Here is a 24161-nt window from a genome sequence, read left to right on the forward strand (position 1 = left end):
TGCACCAAGAGCGCTGAATAGCCATTCTTACGGCTGGTAAGACCGCCGTGAAGAGAGACAGCGCACGACAGGTTGCACATTCTTGTCTGTGTCCGCTTCGAACGTTCCCCTGCGTGCTTCAGAACCAAGGAGAGCATTATCTTGAAAGAGCTTACATGGTTGTGAGTTGCGTCTTTCTAAAGATGACATTCCACCCGTGTGTTTCTGGATGCGGTTATTTCCTTTCCTTACTGACGGCCATGATCACTGTCTCACATGCCTGGGAAACATGTGAGACTGTGTTTGTGGGTGGTTCATGTTTTCGCATGGGAACATGACCATGTCAGCACACCGGTTGACTCTTCTTTCTCCGGAAAGCTTGAGTCCCCTTTGTTGTTGGCTAGCCGCTGCTTGTGTGTAAAAGCACAGCTGCATGTCTGCCCGACACTCTGGGAGACTGTGGAGATCAATGAGAGCTTCTCGCTCCTCAGCGTGTCATGTGCTGTTGAGCTGCAGGGCTGCAGCATGGGTTGTCACGGCAACCCAGCGCTCGCTCTGTGCTCTAGGTGCGCGGCCCCCTGTCTATTTGCTGTAGTAGCGCCCTCCTTGGTGGCCACCAGGAGAGGTCTACTTCAGTAGAATAGCTTGTGTGATCTGAGAGCTGAGGGCTTCTCCTTCGGGGGATCCATCCCCCTAGGGCCCCTCCCTCTCTAACGCATCACAAGCTGTGCAGCTTCTGGATGGGATTGCTGGTCCTTCAAAAAAAATAAAAAAATGGGGGAACCTAGCGTTTCATTCAGGGCTCCAGCCAAGGGCAGATGTCGATTGCTGCATCAAAGAGAGGGGCTGTTTCGTTCTGGAAATGAGGATGATGCTGAGTTCCCACTGTAATAGTGTGTGTGCTTATGCTGAATCAGATTCAGAGCTGACAGCCATGCTTCCTGGATCTTTCTCGGATGCGCATTGAAAACTTAGCAGTATGGAGATATATTGGTGCCAAAATATGGAATGCCAAAAGAGCCAAATTCTGCATAAGTTTTCACCTCTCTCACTACCCTCGATGGTGGGGTAGCTGTGCCTCTGGCAGGCCACCTCTGCCCTGCATGAGAGGCCAAGGCACTCTTATTGCACGAGGGTAGTTATGAGCCTGGGTTGAGCTGCGTTTGTCGACTGACCATGTTCAAGTCACAGCGCAGGCCCTTGGTCAGATGATGTCCACCTTGGTGGTCCAGAAGCGCCCCTGACTGTCCTTGCAGAGGTGCGAGAGGTCGTCAAAGTACGCTTTGAAGACTTAGACAGAATGATGCAACTGGGCTAGCAGTTCTCCGCAGTCAGCAGCAGACTGAAGCGCCTCCCCCGAAATACCACCAGAGTGCCTCGTGGGCCACCCCTTAGTCTACTCGTTGCCAAGGGTGTCATTCCCTGCAAAAAAAACAACAACTCCGGCACAGCCTAATCTACTGTGTCTGCAGCAGGAGGATGACACCGCCCATCTCAGCCGCTGTTTAAGTGGTCGGTTGAGATGGGTGACCCGGAGATGGGTGGAGCTGCTTTCTCCCGGTGGAGGGCCGGGAAACTAATCTTTTGAGTCAAAATTCTGTTCCACCACTGGAGTCACAGTGGTACCCAAATTCAAAAAAAAAAGAGCAGTTCCTCTATCCCTAGGTCTGAAAATGGCCCAGAGAGTAGTAGGAGGAGAGAATCCTCATCACTCTCATCCGCATCTTCTATCGCCTGCGGACAGCAGTGTGCAGTTCGAGAACGCATCCAAGCCGCCTCCTACCCCGTGGAACCAGGTAAGTGTTGCACAAAACACCCTGTGTTCCACCTTGCTGCCCCACTGTGGGTATGCCTACGGTCCATTTGGTCCCGCTTGTACGGTCTCTGTGAGCCTGTTTAGCGCTCCCCAGTCCATCTTGCTGGCTCATTCGGACCATCAGGCTCAGCTATGCGATTCAGTTCGCCTGGCATCCCCCTAAGTTTCGGCCAAGTTTTGAATCAGAGTCTCCACAAGCTACCGTTCAAGTTCGGAGAGGCTCAGGTAGACCTGTTTGCCTCCTCAGAGACCTTCCACTGCCAGCTGTTTTACTCCCTCACCGAGGAAACACTCTGCATGGACGCACTGGCTCACAGCTGGCCCCGGGGTCAGCTAATATGCGTTTCCCCCAGTGAGCCTACTTGCACAGACCCTGTGCAAAGTCAGGAATGATGAGGAGCAGACGGGACGTGGAGGTTCTAGGTGACTTACCCCCAGAGCTCCTTAACACCATCACTTCTGCATGGGCACCGTCCACGAGACGTGCGTACGCCTTGAAGTGGAACCTGTTCGCCGAGTGGTTTTTTTCTCGCCGAGAGGACCCCCGAAGATGTTCGATAGGGTCTGTGCTTTCCTTCTTGCAGTAAGGGTTGGAGCGAAGGCTGTCTCCCTCCACCTTCAAAATACATGCTGCCGCTATTTCAGCATATCACAACCACATGGATGGCAAATCAGTAGGAAAGCACGACCTGGTCGTCAGGTTCCTTAGGGGGGCGAGACGGTTAAACCCTACTCGACCCCCCTCCACACCCTCTTGGGACCTTTCCCTGGAGCTTCGAGCACTTCAGGATGCTCCCTTTGAGCTTTTGCAGTCAGCAGACTTAAAGCTTCTCTCTTGAAGATTTTGCTGCTGATTGCACTGGCCTCTATCAAAAGGGTAGGGGACCTGCAAGCAATTTCGGTAGACGAATCGTGCCTAGAGTTCGGGCCGGGTGACAACCATGTTGTACTCAGACCCCGGCCTGGCTATATGCCCAAGGTTCTTACCACTCCCTTCAGGGACCAGGTAGTGAACCTGCAAGCGCTGCCCCTGGAGGAAGCAGACCCAGCCTTGGCTTTGCTCTGTCCCGTTCGCACCCTACGTCTGTACGTGGACAGAACTCAAAGTCTCAGGACCTCAGACCAGCTCTTTGCCTGTTACGGAGGCCAGCAGAAGGGAAAGGCTTACCAAGCACAAGGCGTGCCCCGCCCACTCAGGTTGCATGCTCACTCCTCGAGAGGCGTTGCATCCTCCTGGGGGCTGGCACGTGGCTCCTCGCTAACAGATATCTGTAGAGCTGCGGGCTGGGCGACACTTAACACATTCGCTAGATTTTATAGCCGACGTGTAGAGCTGGTCTCCTCCCGTGTTCTCACCCTAAACAGGTAGAAGCACTGAGAGGCCCAGCTCTGTCGGCCTGCTGCACGTTACTGTGCTCCTTATTTCTCCAGAGTGAAAAACCTGTGAGTCCTCCAACACCCTCGGCCCGGACATGGTGGAGCGTCCGGTGCGAGGCCTTTATCCGTTGAATCCTTGAGAACTGGGATTAGGCTGGGTTCTATCTGTGTGACCCTTTGGTAGGGATTCCTGTTGATGGTCACGACGTACGCCGAGAGTGACCGACTGATAGGGAACGTCTCGGTTGCGTATGGTAACCCTCGTTCCCTGAAGGAGGGAACGGAGACGTACGTCCCGCTGCCACATCTGCTGTGACCCGCCGGGGCAGCCAGCTCATCGGCTTGGCTCCTCAGCAAAAAACTAAAGTGCAATCGCACCTGCTGCTCATTACATACCCGCGCTGCGTGGCTGAACAGCTGATGCAAATGATTGCACGCCAATGTGCATTGGCTCATTTAGTTTCACTCGAAGTAGACTGGGCTCTCTAGCGAGATTCCTATTGTCGGTCACGACGTATGTCTCCGTTTCCTTCTTCAGGGAACGAGGGTTACCATACGTAACCAAGACGTTATTTTAAATTGTAATAATATTTTACTGTTTTTACTGTATTGTTTATCAAATTAATGAGGCTGCTTTGTGAAAATAAGAAACTTCTTTTTTTTAAATCATACCAACACAGAAACTTTTAAATGGTAGTGTATATGTTCTTACTAGTAATTATTGTGGATGGTAAAATTGGTCAAAAATAAAAATTAAAAAAAGGAAAAAATATTGGTAAAACCTTTGAAATTGTTTTGAGTCTTTGAGTTTTGAGAAGTGCATCCATAAGTCCTACTGTGATTCTGACTGCAATGTTTTGTATGAAGCCTTTTATCTATTATAGATTGTTTCTAAACCACCGACAGTGCATGGTGATGCTGAAAATTACTCAATTGGGGCAAATGCAACATTTAAATTTTTTATCGAGGACTTTTTTCTTTGAATCCGCAGTGCTTTATGCTGACTGAAAGCAGGCTAACGTTTATACTGCTCACTAAGCAAACGTGTAATTGAGCAGACAGCCCTGTTCCCCTCTTCTGTCTAAGTCTTCTCTGTGTCATCTGCAAATCTCCTCTGTCAGGTTAAGGAGGCTGAGAATAGAAGACATAAGTTGATATTTGCTAAATAGGATGTGCCCATTTCGCCTGAAGGGAAGTGCGACAAAATCATAAGACAAGAGGTAAGAAAAAGAACCTGACAAAATGGACCTGCATGCATCTTGAAAAGTATATATTGAATTATTATTAATATATTAATATACTGAATTAATTATTATTATAGCAAATTATTGATAGTACATAGTACATAATTATTGATTTAAGTTGGATCTATCTTCTCTTTATCACAACAGTAAAAGCCACAGTATCAATCCAAAAAAAGCCACATGAAATTCAACACAGGCACCCAACACCTGTGCTTAAAAGATCTCGGACACCATTTTGAGGCATTCTCAGGAGAGTCCTTGTCTTGTCCCTGGGAGCTAAAAGCAGAGGGTGAGACTGATTTTGCTGCTTTGAAGATTGATGTTGGTGTTTAAGACGCCTCTGAAAAGCAGACAAGACCTTCTGGCTAATCTAGCCTTAGATGATAAAGACGCTCACCTGCTCGGAGCTGATAGCATGGCACTGCTAGCCAACACTGTAAAGAGCAGCCACCTTTATATGTAGCAATACTGACACTTCAACATCCTCATTTCAGCTGACAGAGATGACCATCTTTTAAGACCTTATATAACCTTGAGTCAAAGTTTTCGCAAATGTGTACAGTGGCACACAATCGGTGCTTTCCTAAGGATGTTTGATAGAGATATTACAAGGTTAATATTTGAGATGGCTCATGCCTTTTCAGGATAAAAACATTGCGGAGAAATTAGCATTTTACGAGAAATTCATCACAAAACTGAACTATAACTGAATAATAATGAAATCCAATGTCATGATGTTATGCTTTAAGGGAATTTGTGCGATATGAGATGATATTTACACTGTGTAACAGGCCAGATAAACCCTGGCTTCAAAGATAAACAGTGTCAAAGATAACCTCACTGTTTGCTATTCTGACCGAAAAAACAAACAAACAAATAAAACAAATAAAAATTTGTATTAAACAAAATCTGAAGCATCAAAATTTTATCACAACTTCTAAATATTTTACAATAAAAATAATTTAAATAAATAAACCCCCTAAACATATGCTAATCCATGTCTGAAGAAAATGGGACTATCTTGTTCAAAATAATTAATTCCTGTAACAGGGAATTATACTAATTACCATACTGTGGCAGAAAGGTCAAATAAACACACCCACTTCAAGCCTCAAAACAACCTGATATTTCATAAATTAGCATCAATTCATTGTACTCTGTGCAGGCGTATAGGGGTTTGGCCGATCGGCGTGGAATGAGCCACTGTCAAATGATAAAATTACCCAACATCTGGCTGACAGGAGAAGCAGTGTGTTTACAACTGAACAGGTGACAAGAAGGCAGTTGGGAATAATCCTCATTTGGTGGTGGTGCTGTAGCGCTCTAGATTTATCTAGAAAATACAATGCATGTTTAATATGACCAGGCTAAGTATATTTAACAATTACGTCACTTGGTGTTCAGTTTGACCATGTTTGTCTGGGCCATTGAAAGCTTGTATGAAATGAATTATAGAGCAAAAAAGCCTGAAAAATGCAGGGTCTTTTTTGTTTATTTATACATTTATGGCAAGACAACAGCAAAACTTAATGAGGTTAGTTGTCAAAATAGTGCTAAATCCCTGTCTGCTGGGGGGAGACCCTATTAGGAGATTCATAGACATCTGTACAAGACGTCTTGTGCATCATCATTAGAATTTCAAAGTGGTTTTGATTGTTTGATCTCATATCCAGAAATTATTGTTGGGAGAGTAATTATCATAAACCCAGTTCTAAATTTGTTTTCCACACTCTCGGTTATGATCCATAATTAACTATACTGGAGAGATTACATTATTTCTTCCTTTTTCGGATGAGGAATCAGCATGGAATTTCTCCCTTTGGGAATTTTATGGATTTTAAGTGCCAACCCAAAAAAATAGCACAGCTAGTCTATATATTACTTCCATCCGTGTGCCGACAGACTGAGACCGATATCCCCTTGATCGCAGCTGCAAAGAAATTATATTACATTTGGTGGAATGAAATGAAAATCCCACCCTCCCCCCTCAATGTTTTGCACTTTAGAAAGGAGGAGGAACGAAATAATGAATTAAGCCCATTTGAGGATATTGACTGATTCCCTGAGTGCTCACGGCGCCGTCCGTCCGTAATCTATCTCCGAAATAATCATTCATGCTCTAAATACATCAGAGAGAGAGGATCATAAAAAAAAACACCATTCAGCTCCATTGATTTGCATTGTTAATTTCCCACTTGATGGCTTCAGAGAGAGGGAGTGATGAAGGGGCAGCAATGGCGGGCTTGAAGTATCCAACGCGGCAAATCACAAGATAGCCGCTGTCAGCAATGAGGCTTGACAATGAGGCAACACAATTAAGCAGCAGTAGGAGTGGAGTGATGCGGCTCTCCATAAAACTTGTGAGATCACAACTTATCAGCCTCCACATAAACATAAAAGCACAGTAGAGATAAAGTCTGCGCTACAAGATCTTTATCAGATGCTACAGCCGGCCAAAAGCAACTTGGCTGTTTATGGATATGACTGGAGCCGTGTGGGACAAATATGGCTGGATCTGACATCATCACTGCCTGACACCTGAGCTCTGTTGTGTTGGGCGGAATGTGAAAAATGACTGTGGATGTGTGCAGCAGAAAGAGGTTCGGTGGAACTACAGCGGCAACAGCAGAGCTTGGCCGATATGTGACAGACATCATAAATAATGTAGACATATCAGCTAACTAAGATCCGGACACAGCGAAATACACATTGCACACACACACAAACAAACAAACAAACAAACATGTACAGCTTCCATTGTAAGAATACTTAAGATTGCAGTTGCTTTAATATCAGTGGAGTAGCCAAATGCCCATTCCTACTTTAGCAACATTCAGAATTGAAGACTGGTTCTCTAAAGATTTATTACATTTTATTTAACTGACCACACCCACAGGAATTTGAATTACATGAAGTGGAATTTACTGAATTACAATTTAAAGTATTTCAACATGCATTGTGAGAAACAATGTGTTCTTCCACCCTAGTTCAAAATTTTGTCAAATATATAAAAATAAACATTTCATTTTTAATGGTTTACTGTACTGTAATGTTTTATTCTAGCTTTATGCATTTTTTTTATCAACACTTGAATGAGGGGAAGTTTCATAAAAAAGCAAAGATTTTTTTTTCCAAAAAGATTTTTTGACAAAGACTTTGTCCAGATCGGATTCAGAATGATGACCAAAACATAGATGGAATACATTGAGTCCATCAACACCACCAAAGCTTGCACAGTCCAATTCCTCTTTGTGGGTTTGACATTTCATTCAGTAACATTAGGCAGTTTTGATTCATATGCCATTAAATGTTTGATGATCGTATTAGATTACATGTGTGTAAGCAAAGCTTCTATCGCATGTTTCTGTTTCATAGCTTTTTTTGGATCTGGAGATTTGGTACTATTTAAGAAGATGCGTAACAAAGGCCCCCACTGTATAACAGCGAAAACATATATTGCCAGAAAAACTTGTCAATGGTGGGAAAAGAGTTAACTGAGTTGTGAATGGTGCAAAGCACAGCTACAGATAAATCAGTGTCAGGTGGTCACATTTTGACCATTGCATTGAATCTTACAGTTTTTATTCAGTGCCTTGCAACACAAATGCTGCATTTTTTAAGTGTTGTCAAGTTGAAAGGAGCACTTTTAAAAAGTGATTCTCAAAAAAAAAAAGTCTCAAAACCCATGAATTCTGTTCCATTCATTTGCACTCCATCTAGCTCTCTGAAAGGAAGAATGTGCCCTGTGTGAACGTCCTGTTATACAGCTCAGACCATTTTGTGCTGACCTGAACTGAAACCACCATGAACAGTGTTGACACAAATTGCTGTCTGAAGAATCGACTTGCAAGGTAGCCACTGAGGAAAAATTAAAATGAGGTCTTTTTGACATGTACTGTATAGCAGTTACTGAATTTCAACTGGTGTGAAGTGTTTTGAAAATGAAGATTGTTTTCATGATCAGGACAATCACTCATGCCAAACCCTACAATGAAGTACACAACACTCTAAATTGATTCATTATTTAATGTAGCTTTCTTATCAAATCACACTGTGATTCTATTTCTCTGATCAAAATGGCTTTTCGGGCACTGAATGAAGTGTGAAGCTTGTTTTATTTGGTTTAAGCTATTCCATTATATAAATGTTCGTTCTACAAGAAGATATTTGCTGAAAAGAAAAACCGCAACTGTGACAGCCATTGCAGAAAACAGCATGCATTTAACTCTGATAAACCCACACTTACGGCTCTCGATATGCTTTCAATTACAGTGGCCTCGATTACTGTATTGATTATGAAACGCTCGATGACTCGTTTGCAAATTCCTATTTGCATTTACGTTGCCTCTAAAATGACACACAAACGAAGAAATAAAAAGAGAGAAAGCGAGTGAAGGTGGCATCTGTTGTGGCTTTTAGACAGATAAATCACATTAATCCATCCCTTTTACATGAGCCCCGTGAGGGTTAATTGGTTTGTGCAGACGGGTAATGTAGGAAAATTGTGGCGTTTATTGTTGTGCCTCTCTCATTAAAAGAAGGCAGTTCGGCTGGCATGCAGGTGACATTTACACACCCATCAGACACTGCGAGGAACGTGTTATAAAATGAGCAACTTTACCCAGAGTCCTTCCATCTGGGCACAGTAACAACACATGACAGTGAGTTTCATAACCTATAATGAGGTTAAAGTCATAAGACGGTTTACAAAGATCAACCATACCCAGGAGCAACATGGGAGATCACAGATGGTAAAAGCAATAACATCCTAGCTAATACAAACCTGTAAATGCAAATGCATACGGCCACTCAAACACATTGAAGCTAAATTGCCTTTCATTGGTTGCACAAACTGCAAACTGAAAGACTCGACCCAAACTCCTGCTATTGGTTGAGCCATAGTATTAAACACTTCAGCTCTAAACCTGAAATCATGGGCAACATATAAAGAAACCCCAGGCAATAGCCAATACAAGTATGGACAAGACATGTCAGTGAGCACAGGAAGTGCTAATGTACAGATGTTACCTCTCTCCTGCGTGATGCCCAGCACGTCTGTTTGACTTTCCAAACCACAGCAGCAACCAGCAGCAGGGACAGGAAACAGCTGGAGACAAGACACATGGAAAATCAATAGATCAGTCAATCAAATAAGATTCATGAGTTCGTATTTGCAATTGTGGATAACATTCCACTAACCTTCTAGGCTGGACTGGGGACAGCTGTTACATATTTGTATTTCAATCACACAATCAATGATAAACAAGTTCATCCAGCATGAAAGAATCGATGTCGTATGGAACAGACCGTTACGTCAATCATTTACGCAATACCGTCCTGTGCAGTGAAAAACAAGCACATCTGCACTGCAACAGGTCTGATTTCCTCTCGCACACATACACAGACTGCTCAATGGCTATTTTCAGCAATTTAGATGATGTGTGATGTTATAGAAAGTCGACCTTGAGTAGAACTGGTTGTTGTGAAAGGACATCTAAAAGCAGAAATCCCTCTTTGTGTTTTACAGTACTTACAATTGGCAGAAGGGGACAAATGCATGGAACTAAAGTAAAAGGAATAAAACATTTGGTGGTCATACAGTACACAATCTATTTGGTTGTTGTTGTTTTTATCCTAGGTTCACGGCCAGCACCTGCTGCTGAAGTTTGATAAAGCACTGGTGAACAAATGTCAGAATGTGTGCCAGCAATGTGGGAGGATTGAGTCATGCTATATATATTTAAAAAAATTAAGACAATCACCTCCTCTAAGACCTTCAAGTGCTTGACTTTGTAACAAAATTGTTTTTATGTCCTGTAATGTTTCTGTGGAACTGTAAGCAACCGTAATTTATTGCATAGTTGTAATTATTTGTAATTATCCATAACGCTAAAAAATCAACTGCAAAAGCATGTCAATAAAATATCAATATTGGTGTATATTCTCATTTTTTTCAAGGTAAATTTGATTTCTCATGTCATGACCCCTTTAAATGTTAACAACTTCAAAAGCACTAGCAAATTCAGTACTAGTATTACAGTGCATTGTAGAAACTCTATGAAAAATTCTGTTCACTTAAACTAATGGTATACATGGTAATCTGGGGGGGGGGGGGCTTAACAAAGGGTCAAAATACTGACATGAACATCAGAGGAACAGGGGGCAACTGGGGACAATGTCATCTACCCATCATTCACATTCAAACAGAGCCTCCATTCAGCCAGCATTATTACAAATACATACCATCAACTCCACAGACACACTGCCTAGAGGAAGAATGTTCATTCTCAAATTATACAATCTGAGGCTTTGTGAAGCACTGCAAAAATATGGAATGTATAATATAAGTATATGGGGTATTATACAATGATGAATTTGAATCTGCACCATGGGAAGGGTTTAAACCCTACTGCAAGTGCACATCTTGGGCTCTAATATTGTTCTCCTAGTCTCTTTGCTTGAGCACCATATATTAAGGGGACTAGCTCATTACATCTGAAGCTGTTCAAACACTAAAATTAGCTCTGGACTAATCATAGTGTAGTTGAGGTAATACAAGAGCCTGAAACTGCCTTTTCAACCATTTCATCTACCATATTTCAAAACCCAATCAGCACAAGTCAGAGGTCCCTTATTAAATCTATTAATGATGAGGGCAATTAATTCCTAACGAGCTGGATAATAGTTCTAATGGATGGAGAATGAGGACCAATTCTGCCAGAGCACTTTCACTGAGAAAGTTATAAAAGCACATTCTTTTAAGTGGTATGACGAATGTCCTGATTGAAGGTAGACACCATATTAAATAAAAACCAGGCTGGCCATTCAAGTGAACATTTCATCTGGAAATGAAAGTGATTTGTACCTTGTCAGAAAGAAAATGTGCAAAATGTGCTGTTGTACCTTTAAAGCATGCCAGCATATCAATGACAACTTAGCAACTTATCTACCCCTAAAATGTACATATTACTACCTTAGAGTAATGTATACCCTTAAGGTAGGCCTACTATTATGAACCTTTTAGGTTTATAAAGTATAAGTGGCCAACTAAAAAAAGGTTGTTTTTTTCCTTTGTAACTAACTCAGTATTGAGTTACAATTGCTGTACATATTCAGGTGTAGTGTAGTGTTTTGTGTAAGTGTGAGAGAGAGAGGGAAATATAACCAGTTTTTAAAATAGAAAAACTTTAGAAAAATGAAGAAAAAAAGAATCCTACAATATTAGTATTTATGTTAAAAATAAAGGAAAAAAATGCTTTAACACACACACACACACACACACACACACACACACACACACACACACACGCACACATACACACACACACACACACACACACACACACACACACACACACACACACACACACACACACACACACACACACACACACACACACACACACACACACACACACACACACAAAACTCATTGTCATGCAAGAAACCAGTATGAGCTTTGTGACAAATTCTAACCCATTTGAATGTCACAGCAGAAACCGAGACACCAGGCAACTTTTTTCCAATCTTCTATTTGTATCACATGATCCCATGTGAATTGTAGCCTCAGTTTCCTGTTCTTAGCTGACAGGAGAAGCACCTGGTGTGGTCTTTGGCTGCTGCAACTCATATGCTTCAAGGTTCGATGTGTTGAGCGTTCAGAGATGATCTTCTGCAGACCTCAGTTGTAACGAGTGGTTATTTGAGTTACTGTTGCCTTTCGATCAGCTCGTACCAGTCTAGCCATTCTCCTATAACGTCAACAACCCCAGAGATGGTTGTGCGCAAAAATCCCAGTAGATCAGCAGTTTCTGAAGTACTCAGACCAGCCCGTCTTGCACCAACAACCATGCCACGTTCAAAGTCACTTAAATCACCTTTCTCCCCCATTCTGATGCTCAGTTTGAACTTCAGCAGATCATCTTGACCATGACTACATGCCTAAAAATACACTGCCATGAGACTGGCTGATTAGATATTTGCATTAACGGGCATTTAAACAGGTGTATCTAATAAAGTGGTCGATGTGTAGTCACGTTTTGTAGAGTCCGATCAGCTTGTAGTATTGATCTTTGCAGGTAGCAACAAGAGTCTGAAGCATGAAAGAGGTGAGGCAATCTACCAAAGCTGCCCGAGAGAGCAAACAGCCTACAAGGATTACACAATCAATATAGACAACCTGAGCTGAGGATATAAACATGCACACCATCACAGTCACTTCCTGCATCTATTTGTCATCCCACCCCGGTCCTGCTTATGTTTATGAGTCACAATAATGCATAATCTTGTATTCACTCGCTCTAATAGGTACAGAGGACAAAAGCCCCATTACACCCAAATAAGGAGTGGGAGAGAACGAGCTTTAGTCAGTTACACAAGTCAAATGAATTGACTCCAGTCGCCAGCCAGTGAAGCACAGGCATTCAGGACGTAAATAACATCAACGGCAATATGAGTACGCGCTTCAGCCCGTGGATAACTTCTGTCCTGACGGAAGCCAGGAGGAAAAAATAGAGAGGTGGATGAACGTTAATCAACATAAAGAGAAAAAGAGTGCATGTAATTGGGCTAAACCGAATTGCGGTGTCACCAATTAGCTGGAGGAGTGGGTGAAAGGCTTAAGCACTCTTTAATTGTTACTGTTTTTCTTGCTCATTTATTGGAGCTCTAAGAGAGCAGAGATGGCAAAAAAGAAACTCTTCAAAGAAACCATATTCAAAAGGCATTTTCAAAGCTAATGAGGGACTACAGCGAAACACAAATATGTTCAAAAGTAGAGACTTTGCTCGAAGTACACACCAGTTACTGTATGTCTAAAAGGGGTTCTTCTAAACATACATACACTATGTATTGTTCTTTTATTCTCATTTTACCATTTATTATTTTAATTGTCTTTATTTTCATGAATACTTTTTCTACCTAGTCTGTGTAGCGGTCTCTTTGTTTAGGAAGACAAATATTTGAATGGATTGAGAGAAAAAAAAACCTCTGGGATGAGAATGACAGACAGCAGAGTTTACTGACTGATTAAAAAGCTCATCAAATTTATCAAAGCTAGATGAAACATAAAGAGACAAATATCCATCTTCTTGCTTGAGGCTTGCAGCCTACAGTCTCTCAGGAGGGTGTTCTCAAATTTTAGGAAGATTTTGAGGAATGCAATTCTAATTAAGCTTATGTTATGAGCTGGAGGTAATATGCTAATCAAATGCATGAATAAGATGATAAAAAAAAAAGAATCTTTTACTGGCTAACTTTAATATAATAATTTTATTCTTCCACCAAGTTTTTTGACAATATACTATAATGCTGCTTTCCATTAAACAGTTGCTGGGATGACGTAATTTTTTAAGCCAACACGAAAGCTAGCATCACCATGGATCCCTCAACTTATTACATTGGCATTTGGAGTATTGCAGAAATTAAGAAATTAATTATTTATTATTCAAACATGTTTTATTCATCAAAATAATCTTCACAAATCAACAACTTCAATTAAAATCAATTATGAATTTAATAGTACTCAATTATGAATAGCCAAAATAGTAAGAAGCTAAAAGGCAAATAAATAAATAAATAAATAAATAAATAAACATAAGTGGGGCTTTGTTGATCTATGTGAAAATATATTGAGCCTGTGTTGAGCATTTAACCAAAAACCCAGTCATAAAACCAATTGACACCAGAAGTTCAAAAATGCTAATTCACTGATGATTTTAGGACCCTAGCACTCTATGAAACATCACTTAAATCTGACTTCCAACTTCAAAAAGTATGGCGGCACCCAATGAGATATACAAAGTTTATGATAAACATTACGTTTTAAGCAAACAAAATGCATCAATCAGTCAAATTTGCATTATTGATGCTACATCAAATGATAATCAGACTTGTTTAGGCAAATGTTTGCAAATACAGATGTGTAAAACACTGTAAATGATCCTCTATTACCTTGCAGAACATCCTTGTTTATCCTCTAAAATGTGCTTAATGGGACACCCCTCTGTTGACAAACAAACAACTGCTCAGCGAGCAATGAAATGCCTTAATAGATAAAGAGCATAGACATCAAGTAGGAATATCTCACATCCGACTTTGAATGGAACAAATTGTGAATGCAGAATGAAGTTGATATGAAATATAATTGGCTTTAATCTCTGTAGTAAGTAGTTTACCAGGCCCACTTGTGTTCCGCTAGAGAAGTGTTTGTTTACCTCTTTAGCGTGTCTGGTGCACTGTGGTATATCCATCATCCTGACAGCCAATCAGGTTAGCGAGTCAGAGTTACACAGTTACTGTGACATCCAGACATAGAAAATGCTTCAAAGGCAAAAAAAAAAAAAAAAAAAAACTTAAGGGAATATGCACTTACTTTTGTAGCAGTACTAAAGGCAGGCCAGTGTTTAAATATTGTCATATTAATATTCAGTTAAATCAATGCAGGGTAATTTCACTTATATTCAGATGTTACACAGTTTTGCTCTCGACAACAGACTGTACATAAGTGATCTTCTTCCTGTTGAGATCACTTTGAACCCTTAAATATATAAAAAAAAATATATATAAAAACAATTATATAAAAAAAAGTTATATATATATATATATATATATTAGGGCTGGGAGAATTAACGCGTTAATCTTTGCGATTAATTTGAGATGTTTAACGCATAAAAAAAAAAAATAACGCAATTGATGCAGCACTTTTTTTTTTGCCTCATTTTGGCCGAAAGAGTAAAAAGGCCGCAAATATGCCGCCCAGCTCTCTGTTCGTGTGTGTGTATGTGTTTTAATATTCAACTTACACTTTGTTTATAATGTTGCTGCATGCATTTTATTTGATGGGAACAACTACTCTGTGGTTCTGAGGAGAGTCTGTTTACAGTTCACAAGATGTCATATTAAAATATTATTTAAAATATACTTCCTTTGTGTTGTTTAATTTAATTCGGTGATTCTACATTTAAATATTGATGATTACAAGCTTGGGGGAAAATGCGATTAATCACAGCACATTGTGCGATTAATTAGTTATTTGTTTTTAATCGATTCCCAGCCCTAATAAAATAAATAAATAAATAAATAAATTATATATATATATATATATATATATATATATATAATTAGTTAAATTATATATTTATTTATACTTTCACATTTCTGGACACTGTATCCAGTTCTATCGAAAAGAACAATCTCATTTATTTCCCCCAAAAATCCTACAAATTCAGAAACAAACTGTCAGCCAAGCCACGGAACCAAAGTACAGAGAAAACACTGACGGCTTAAGTGACAGAGCTCCAAATCAATACTCAATGCTACTTACTTCTGTTTCACAAACAAACACCACTATTCATCTGTGTAACTAAAATAACTTAAGTGTGCCAGTGCAGCATACTCTATTTATTTACCACAATATAATATTTTCCACAGGGCTTGATATCTGTTTTGGCATTGTAAAACAGTCGGTCATTTGACTGAACTTCGGCTTTGAAAGTGCTTGGCTTGAACTCCAAGTATACTCTCGACAGAGAACCAGAGCTGTGAATCCACAGCCAGAAGATATGAGGGAGCGAGAAAAAGAGAGAAAAAAGGGGAGGGAAATAAAGTATACGCACCAATCTCCCTCAAATGCCAAGATGAATTACATTAGACGTGTCCCTCGCCTGCAGAAGACTAAATGCACACCAAACAACAAAGCCCTACAGCCTCTAGCTTCAACTTTGATATCTATCAACACACTCCCATGCCCATAATTGCAAAAAAAAAAAAAAAAAAAAAAATAGTGTTCTCGGTATTCATACTGGATAATATACCCAAGAATCTGTATAGCATACATCGCATCCCTGTTGCCATGACCTCAACCTTTGTGAATGTCAGGGCATATGCGCTTACACAATAATATCCTTACAAATATGGATACATACAAGATAAATGGCCAGTGTCAAAGTTGCAGTGTTATGGTGCATTTTCCAGCACACTCCATTAATAAAACCAATAAAACTATGTATCAAATAAGTAAAACGATTATAATGAAAAACGGCATGACTAAACCATAGCAATGTACCCTTATGTCAGTTTATTCATAGCGACATTCTGTGTTTCTGTGATAAGCAAATTGATATGTAAAGGTTGGAATGACGTTACATGACATTTGTGTTGACCTGACAGTTAAAAATCCCACAGAACACAATACAGAGGCGGCTGACAGTCAAGCGCGAGCTTCAATATTTATACATACTGTGGCAGGCGGCATGTTATTATTTATACAGAGTAGGTGGCATGTAATTATTTTGCTGCACTTTGAGGCACTTTAAACACAACTGTGGTCACTCAGCTCTGTAATTTGACTGTCCGGATGTACAACAAGCATGGTATTTCTGAACACATGACTACTGAAAACAAAAAATAAAAACATGCAATTGCAAACATCTTGTGCGTTCACATAAATGGATGATTTCCATCACCTGCAGAAATGTGCATATAGTTCTGGCTGCTGTTCAAGAGTCAAATTAAAAGTAGTGCAGGTTCACCCTTAAAAACAACATTTTAAATGAGTAATTGTTTAATATATATAGTAATAGGCAATATTAATATTTTATACATTTTAAATTATAAAACATCTCTCCTGGTCAGCATTGACAGCATGAGGGTAAATTATTATTATTTACTTTCTTTTTTTTTTGGTGACATATCCCTTTAATACTGTATATACACTACCATTAAAAATTTTGGGGTCAGACAGATAAAAAAAAAAAAAAAAATTACTTGATCAAAAACAAAATATTGTAAAATATTCTGTAAAAATATTGATCAGAAATATATAAACATTGATCAGCGGACATAAACAGAAGCTCAACCGAACTTGCTTGAAGCGCAAGAACAAACCTCATTGGTTCTCAAACGTGCAAGCATAACACGAGAATGAACATCATTGGTTCTCACACGTCAAGCAAACATGCTTGAGCTCCCATTTACCACAACTATGTGAGTTGATGAATGTTTACATGTGAATAAAAGCCTAAATTCAATCTGTTCATCATATAAAGCGATCGTGTCTCTACAGAAAATTTGGACTAAAGAGCTAAATTTCTATGGATTAGTTTTATTATCTCTTTATGAACTTTTTGAAGCACCAGTGGTAGTTGCGTAGCTGTCTATGGAGGGACAGAAATCACTCAGATTTCATAAAAAAGATCTTCATGTTTGTTCCGAAGATGAACAAAAGTCTTACTAGTTTGGAACGACATGAGGGTGAGAAAATAATGACAGAATTTTTATTTTTGGGCGAACTAACCCTTTAAAAAATCATTCATATAAGCGGACATTTCTTATTATTATTAGTTGAACATAGCCAGGCTGGAGTTTAGAGTAAGAAGTTAGGGTTAGTTTTTTTTTTTCTTTAGAATGTTTGATGAACAGCATTTATTTGAAATAGAAATCTTTTTTTAGCTTTAGAAATGTTTTTACTCTCATGTTTGTCGTCAATTTAAACTTAAATGCTTAAAAGTGCAGTATGTAACATTGACAGCTAGTGGTTGAACTCCTCCTCAGTCTTGACACTCATGCAGGTTGCCAAATTGAGGACATACAAAATCGCCACTGAATATGGAAAGCGACGAGCCTTAGACTAAGTTGATCAGCTTTACTATGTTTTCATTGCCGAGGCGCTTTAGGTCAGACAGAATCTATGATTTCTGACCCAGTTACTTTGCTCACTGCAAATGGGTTGTGTTTCCCATTAACTCTCAACCCGGGCTGTTGAAATATTATTGGGTATATTAGCAATTGGTGGGATTGCACAGATCAAAACAAAAACAGACATTCCAACACGGAACGCACATTTCAAAGTAGAATAACTGGCTGTAGCATTGATTTTCAGAGAAAAGTATTTGAACTAAGCATGTTTCTTTAATCTCTGCAAACATATTATGGTACTTTTATGCTTTAGTACAGTCAAACATACAGCACCTCCAATAATTCCAAATAAAAGAAATAATTATACTAACCCCAAACTTTTGTACGGTCATGTACATTCATATATTAGAATTTTTATATCACAGACGTAATGCTTCTACTGGACATATGCATTTATTATGTTCTAGAAAATATTCAAATGATATATCATAAGTTGTGGGGTTACTCATTTCCAAAAAAATTATCTTCAGTGAACATTTCTTCAGACCACATTGCTGTTTCTGATCGCGAAAATGTGTCCTTTAAAACATGCTTTAAAACAACATGAAATGCATTTATTTTTGGAGATGGCAAGAGAGGCATATTTTGGCTTCATCACAGCCAACACAATTACACCTATTGTGCTTATTCATCAGCCAGCTTTTTCATTAATGGCTTATGGATGGTAAGGTTAATGCATCCTTGCATTCTCAGCAAGCTTATCTCACTAAATTCCAAGACCTAGAATTAAATGCATTTTACAGAATAAGGAAATGTTTAATTTATTCACAAATATTATTCTGTTTAATTTCACAGAACATTACATTTAAATTAATAAAGTATTCATACCTGAAAAATGTGACAAAGAACTGCACCAAGTCCATGATGCTGCTGTGCTGAGAGAAGGATATCTATGAAAAAAGAAGAAAGGTGGTAGAGATATTAGATTATTATCACTCCTGTAAAATATCACATTAAACCATTACTGAAGGATGCCCAAATATATTTAACATGGGACATATTGTCTCTTGACAGCCTTATACTCATATTAAAAATAATGGGAAAGATGTGGTTTGAGTAAAAAACAAAACACATCGATTTACGGTGCATTGGAAATTAACTTAATTCAATAAGTGTTTTAATCACCAAATGGCTTTAAATTTAAAGGGGGAAAAAATAAACATGCTGGGCTAGGTGACAAAACAAATAAACTACTGTTGAATCATGTTTAAAAGCTTTCTAAAAAAACAGATGGCCTATAATAAACTTGACATATAATTTAATCAAGTGTTCATGTTGTTGATCTAATTTAACTTGAATTAGTTGTGCAACGTACTCTGCAAACTTTCTGTAGAATAATAAATGCTTCTAATCAAAATAATTTTGACTTGACATGCAAGTAGTTTTATTATATATTCATGGCATATTAATTTCTACAACTTGGCAAGTTTTCTTAGAAAACAAGCAGCATGAATTTTCCCCACACATAATATCTCAAGCTCATTCCCCAACCTTAAATATTCTAAAAGATTCTATGCTTCAGAAACACAAGTTTTTTTTTGTTTTTTTTTTACAAAGAAAAGCTATTATCCTCATTAGGGAATATTATAATCCATATATTGGAAAGCAATTAAAAGTAAGCTAATTATGCAGTAAAACATGTATTTATATCATTTCTAAAACACTAGGCAATTAGAACTAACAGTGTTAGTTCAATATTGAAGCTGCTATAATACTTACATTTTACTCCATATTAAAACTAACATAACTGAAATTCAAAGGGCTACTTATGTCCTGAATAACTATGATTGCATTGTAAACAAAACAATATTCTTAGATCAATTTAATAATGTTTAAAATATCAAAACAAAGATTTACTTTATCATAAGTATCATTAATATTTAAGTTCTAATTACTGTCACATGCTGTGGCTGTAGTAATAGTTCGAAGACGGAGTATTCAAATAAGTTTTTTTTTTTTTTTACAATTCCATTAAAGTCACCATGAAATCAAAATTGACAATTTAAATTTTTTACGTTTATTATAAATGATTTATCCGTACACATTATTATTATTATTATTATTATTTAATTCACCAGCACTCGTAGTCTTTAAATCAAAAAAATGAATTTTTGTTATTATACAAACTAGAGTTTTTAAGAATGGTTATGGCCATGAATATTACACTTACATATTCTATTGTACGAATAGTTATGGAAAAGTAAAAATGTTGAGAAGCAGCTGATGCAGTGTCATTTTGTATTTGACTTTATTTATATCAGAAGTGTTTACTATGTGGCTGCACATGAGAAAGAAAGCGCACGAGATGAGGCTGCTACAATGCAACTATTATGACCATGGATTAACAAACATACACAGTTAACCAAATCAAAATTTATTTTCACATTGCATGACAGTTGCAGTACAGCTTCAAATCTGTTAATAGTCAATTAATAGCTGCAATAGTCAATTAAATATGCATGTATATAACAAACATATACGTTTTGATTATATTTATTAGATTGAAAGAGTCCCAAAGCCACTGGAAATGAAAGTCTGTGGTTAATTCATTAAAATACACAAAGGACCATGTACCAATACATAACTGTAGATAGTGTTTGAAATCGTTGGGGTTCAGTAGATTAACATTTCTCCGTCTTCCCTTACGTAAGCGGTACAATAACCACAGTCTGTTATATAAAATGCATTTGATTTCTCAGCTGTTGCAGTCTGCCCCACAAATAAGATCCTTAGTTCCTGTCCATTCACTGATTACTTTAGCTACATGACCGAATTATTTGCCTTTTCAATATCTGAGGCCACTCACATCGATTGCTTATGAGAATCCAATACATAATTCTCCCAACTAAACCTATCTAAATCTTATCCGCACTCCATCTCCATCTAAAAATCGACCATCTGATAAAAGAAAATGTCAATTTGTAAATGTCAGATGTTATCAGAGTGATTTATTTTTCAAGAAGTGGCGTGCTTTAAAAGTTCAGGCGACAAAATGTGTTTACTTAGTTTGAATGAGTTTTGGACTCGCACTTTTCTTTTTCTTAGAGGACATGCTATTATCGAATGCAAAAACAGAGCCAGGTATAGCGTGGCAATTACGCACACACATACAGACATTACGCATGGACCCTCTCTGTCATGCACTGTGCAGGAAGCAAAAATTGTGCATGTGTCCATGAGTGCAAGGGTGCACAGCCAATGATCATGAACCGTGACTAACATCTATGAGATATTTCCAAACGTCAAAAACCTGCTGTTATTTCTGAATGGAAGAAGAAAGCATTAGGTTAGATGGAGAAGAGCAGATAGGGAGGTGTGTGTGCATGCAGATGGAAGTGAGGGGGTTGGTCAGCCCTTAAGTGATTTACTGGCATTTGCTTTTTGCAGTGAAAGTGCATGACAATCAAAAACTGAAAGAAAGAAAGTGTTGAGAAAAGCTGATTTCTCTTGCCAGGGGGACTGGCCATTAAGCGGGCCGAGCTAGTGGCTGGAGCTGGTACCTTTACTGAAGTGCTCTTGACTCCTCCCCACTCCTAATTTTTAGCCTTTTACTGTAAACATCACGCTGGCTTTGAGAGCGGTAACACACAAATTGAGACAATCACTATTAGCAAATCCTTAAAGGTACAGATGTTTTTTTGTTTTTGTTTTTTATTAAAAAATAATTAGTAGCGCTTTTGAGAAATATGGTTAAGTAATGATATATGCACAGGAGATAAAGACTCATAAATTTTGTTTTATTGTACATAGAAGTGAGTCGCCCTCTAATGGGTGGCTCAATTATGGTGCACATAACCACATTTCTCATGACTGAGTTGCTGAAATGTTGTGTTGCAGGTTTTCAACAATATCTGATTATTTATCAAATTATGTTTAATGGAATCTAATTTCCATCCCCAAAAGGAATGATTTGAAACCATTCTCTTTTCTTCACATCTAATCTCTACTGACTTTACTGAGGTGTTTGTAAAGAAAGGAAATGGCAAATGTTACAGTTACCATAACTTCTAATGTAAAATGAAAGTGGAAATAAATGCAATCAGATCTGAATATGCAAGTGTATTGTGGCTAAAAAAATATTCAGGTATGAAATACATGTTAATACCAGGTGTAGAAGGGTTCTACAATACACAAGTTTGGGGTCAGTACAATTACTATTATTATCATTTTAAAGAAATTAATCCTTTTATTCCACAAAGATAAATTAAATAGATAAAAAAGTGACAGTAAAGCTTTTATAGTAATATATAAATATATATATTAGAAAAATATATATTTCAAATAAATACAAAGTTCTGTCATGAAACTCGAGATGGCGCAGGGCTAATAGGTCCTTAACTCAACCTGCTGCAATCACATCATTCTCTATAGGGCACAGCAGATTGGTTCCCTAATGTATCAGTAGCCAATTAGCTTGCGTGCTCAACCTTCAATACTTGGTTAGCATTTGCTGTAGCAGTGCAGTACACTTTCAGAAACCCTCCACCTTCCCCAGCTCCACCTGTATACAGTAGATCTACTACGGGTAATTCATGTACGCTATATTGAACAGCAGCAGCATGTCTTACTTGCTCACAACATCGTGTCATGTATGTACTGACAGTAGCAAGTCTAGTACTTGCTCTGCAGCAGCAGCAGTAATAACCAACAACTGCAGCAACGTAGCAGATCTATTTCGCCAAGACCAAATATATTAACATCGTCATATACATTACCATGCCAAACAGTCTGAGAGTTGTCATGACAAAAATGCTGTTCTTTTGAACTGTTAATCAAAGAATTCTAGAAAAAAATTGTATCACAGTTTCCACAAAAATATTAAGGAGCCCAACTGTTTCAACATTGATAATAATAATATGATTTATTGAGCACCAAATCAGCACATCTGAATGATTTATGAAGGATCATGAAACTGAAGACTGGAGAAAAGGCTGATAAAAATTCAGCTTTGTCATCACAGGAATAAACAACATTTTATTAAAATAGAACACAGTCATTTTAAATGGTAATATTTCACAATATTACTGTTTTTTTAATCAAATAAATGGAGCCTTTGTGAACATAAGATACTTTCAAAAATCTAGTCCTAGCTGTTTCTAAGCCATGGCAGACATATGCTTTTTGATGACTTGCTGTCGCTTTGTCAATTAAAATAATAAAAACCCTAACAAGCTCTGAGTTTCTCATGATGTCTTTATCTACCGTCAGCATTTTTCTCTCCATCTCACTCCAGCTTCTAGCTAATAACCCCTGACTTCTCCACCTCCATTAAAGAGCTCTTTGAGGATATAAAAGAACATTATGGGTATGCTAGCTAGCAGATTCCAAGCTCTTGCATTTTTCCCGACATTGTAAATTTGAGATATCTACAGAAGAGTTTTAACAACCTGAAAATTGTGATTGATGGTCAGGGCAGGTTCAGGAGTTTAGGCCCAAAGTCCACTAAAGCAGATCTCTGGCTCATAGGGCCTTGTCAGCTGCTCTTACAGTGGCTACAGCATCAGATTTTAATGAAGATGAGGTAGAAGGGAGGTTTTTTAGCACATACTGTATCATACTGTCTTTTTTTGTAATTTATTTACACTGATTAAGCTATAATTTACCACACAGAGTTAAACCACTAATCATCCAGTGGCATATAGAGAATGTATAGTATTAACTTGACATGACGGCAAAAGAATTTAGTGAAATGTTAGGCTACTGAAAAGCGTGCTGGACTATAAAGGAAGTTTGTGGAACACTGTGCCAGATGTCAGGGATGCATTATCATAATTTTTCTTTTAACTGGAAAAAGTGTGATGATATCCAAGGCCAACTTGTACTAAATGTATTGATTTAATTTTGCATTAGCATTCAATTATCCCAAAAATGCTATCTTACACATCTAATTTACATTTAGCTGCAGTCCAATGCAATGTAGAAGAAAAGTTTGACAGGAAAAACACTATAGAAAAAGTTTCATGCAGGCAGACCCACTTTTATGAAACTTTCAAAATGTCAAAAATATTTCTGCTAATGTAATAGAATGGAGCTGCGCATGCAAAGGCCTT

General features: G+C 38.5%; 1 protein-coding gene across 1 annotated transcript in view; it reads right to left on the minus strand.

Moving 5' to 3' along the window:
• Positions 1-24161, minus strand: part of atrnl1a (attractin-like 1a) — a 250528-nt gene that overhangs the window by 87091 nt on the left and 139276 nt on the right. The window contains exons 26-27 of the mRNA XM_081351271.1: positions 18940-19001; positions 9445-9523 (exon numbers count right to left, since the gene is read on the minus strand). Coding sequence (XP_081207397.1) covers positions 9445-9523; positions 18940-19001 — 141 coding nt within the window. The remainder of the gene's footprint in view (positions 1-9444; positions 9524-18939; positions 19002-24161) is intronic.

The sequence above is a fragment of the Scardinius erythrophthalmus genome (genome assembly GCF_964197995.2).
Source record: "Scardinius erythrophthalmus genome assembly, chromosome: 21".
Lineage (NCBI taxonomy): Eukaryota > Metazoa > Chordata > Actinopteri > Cypriniformes > Leuciscidae > Scardinius > Scardinius erythrophthalmus.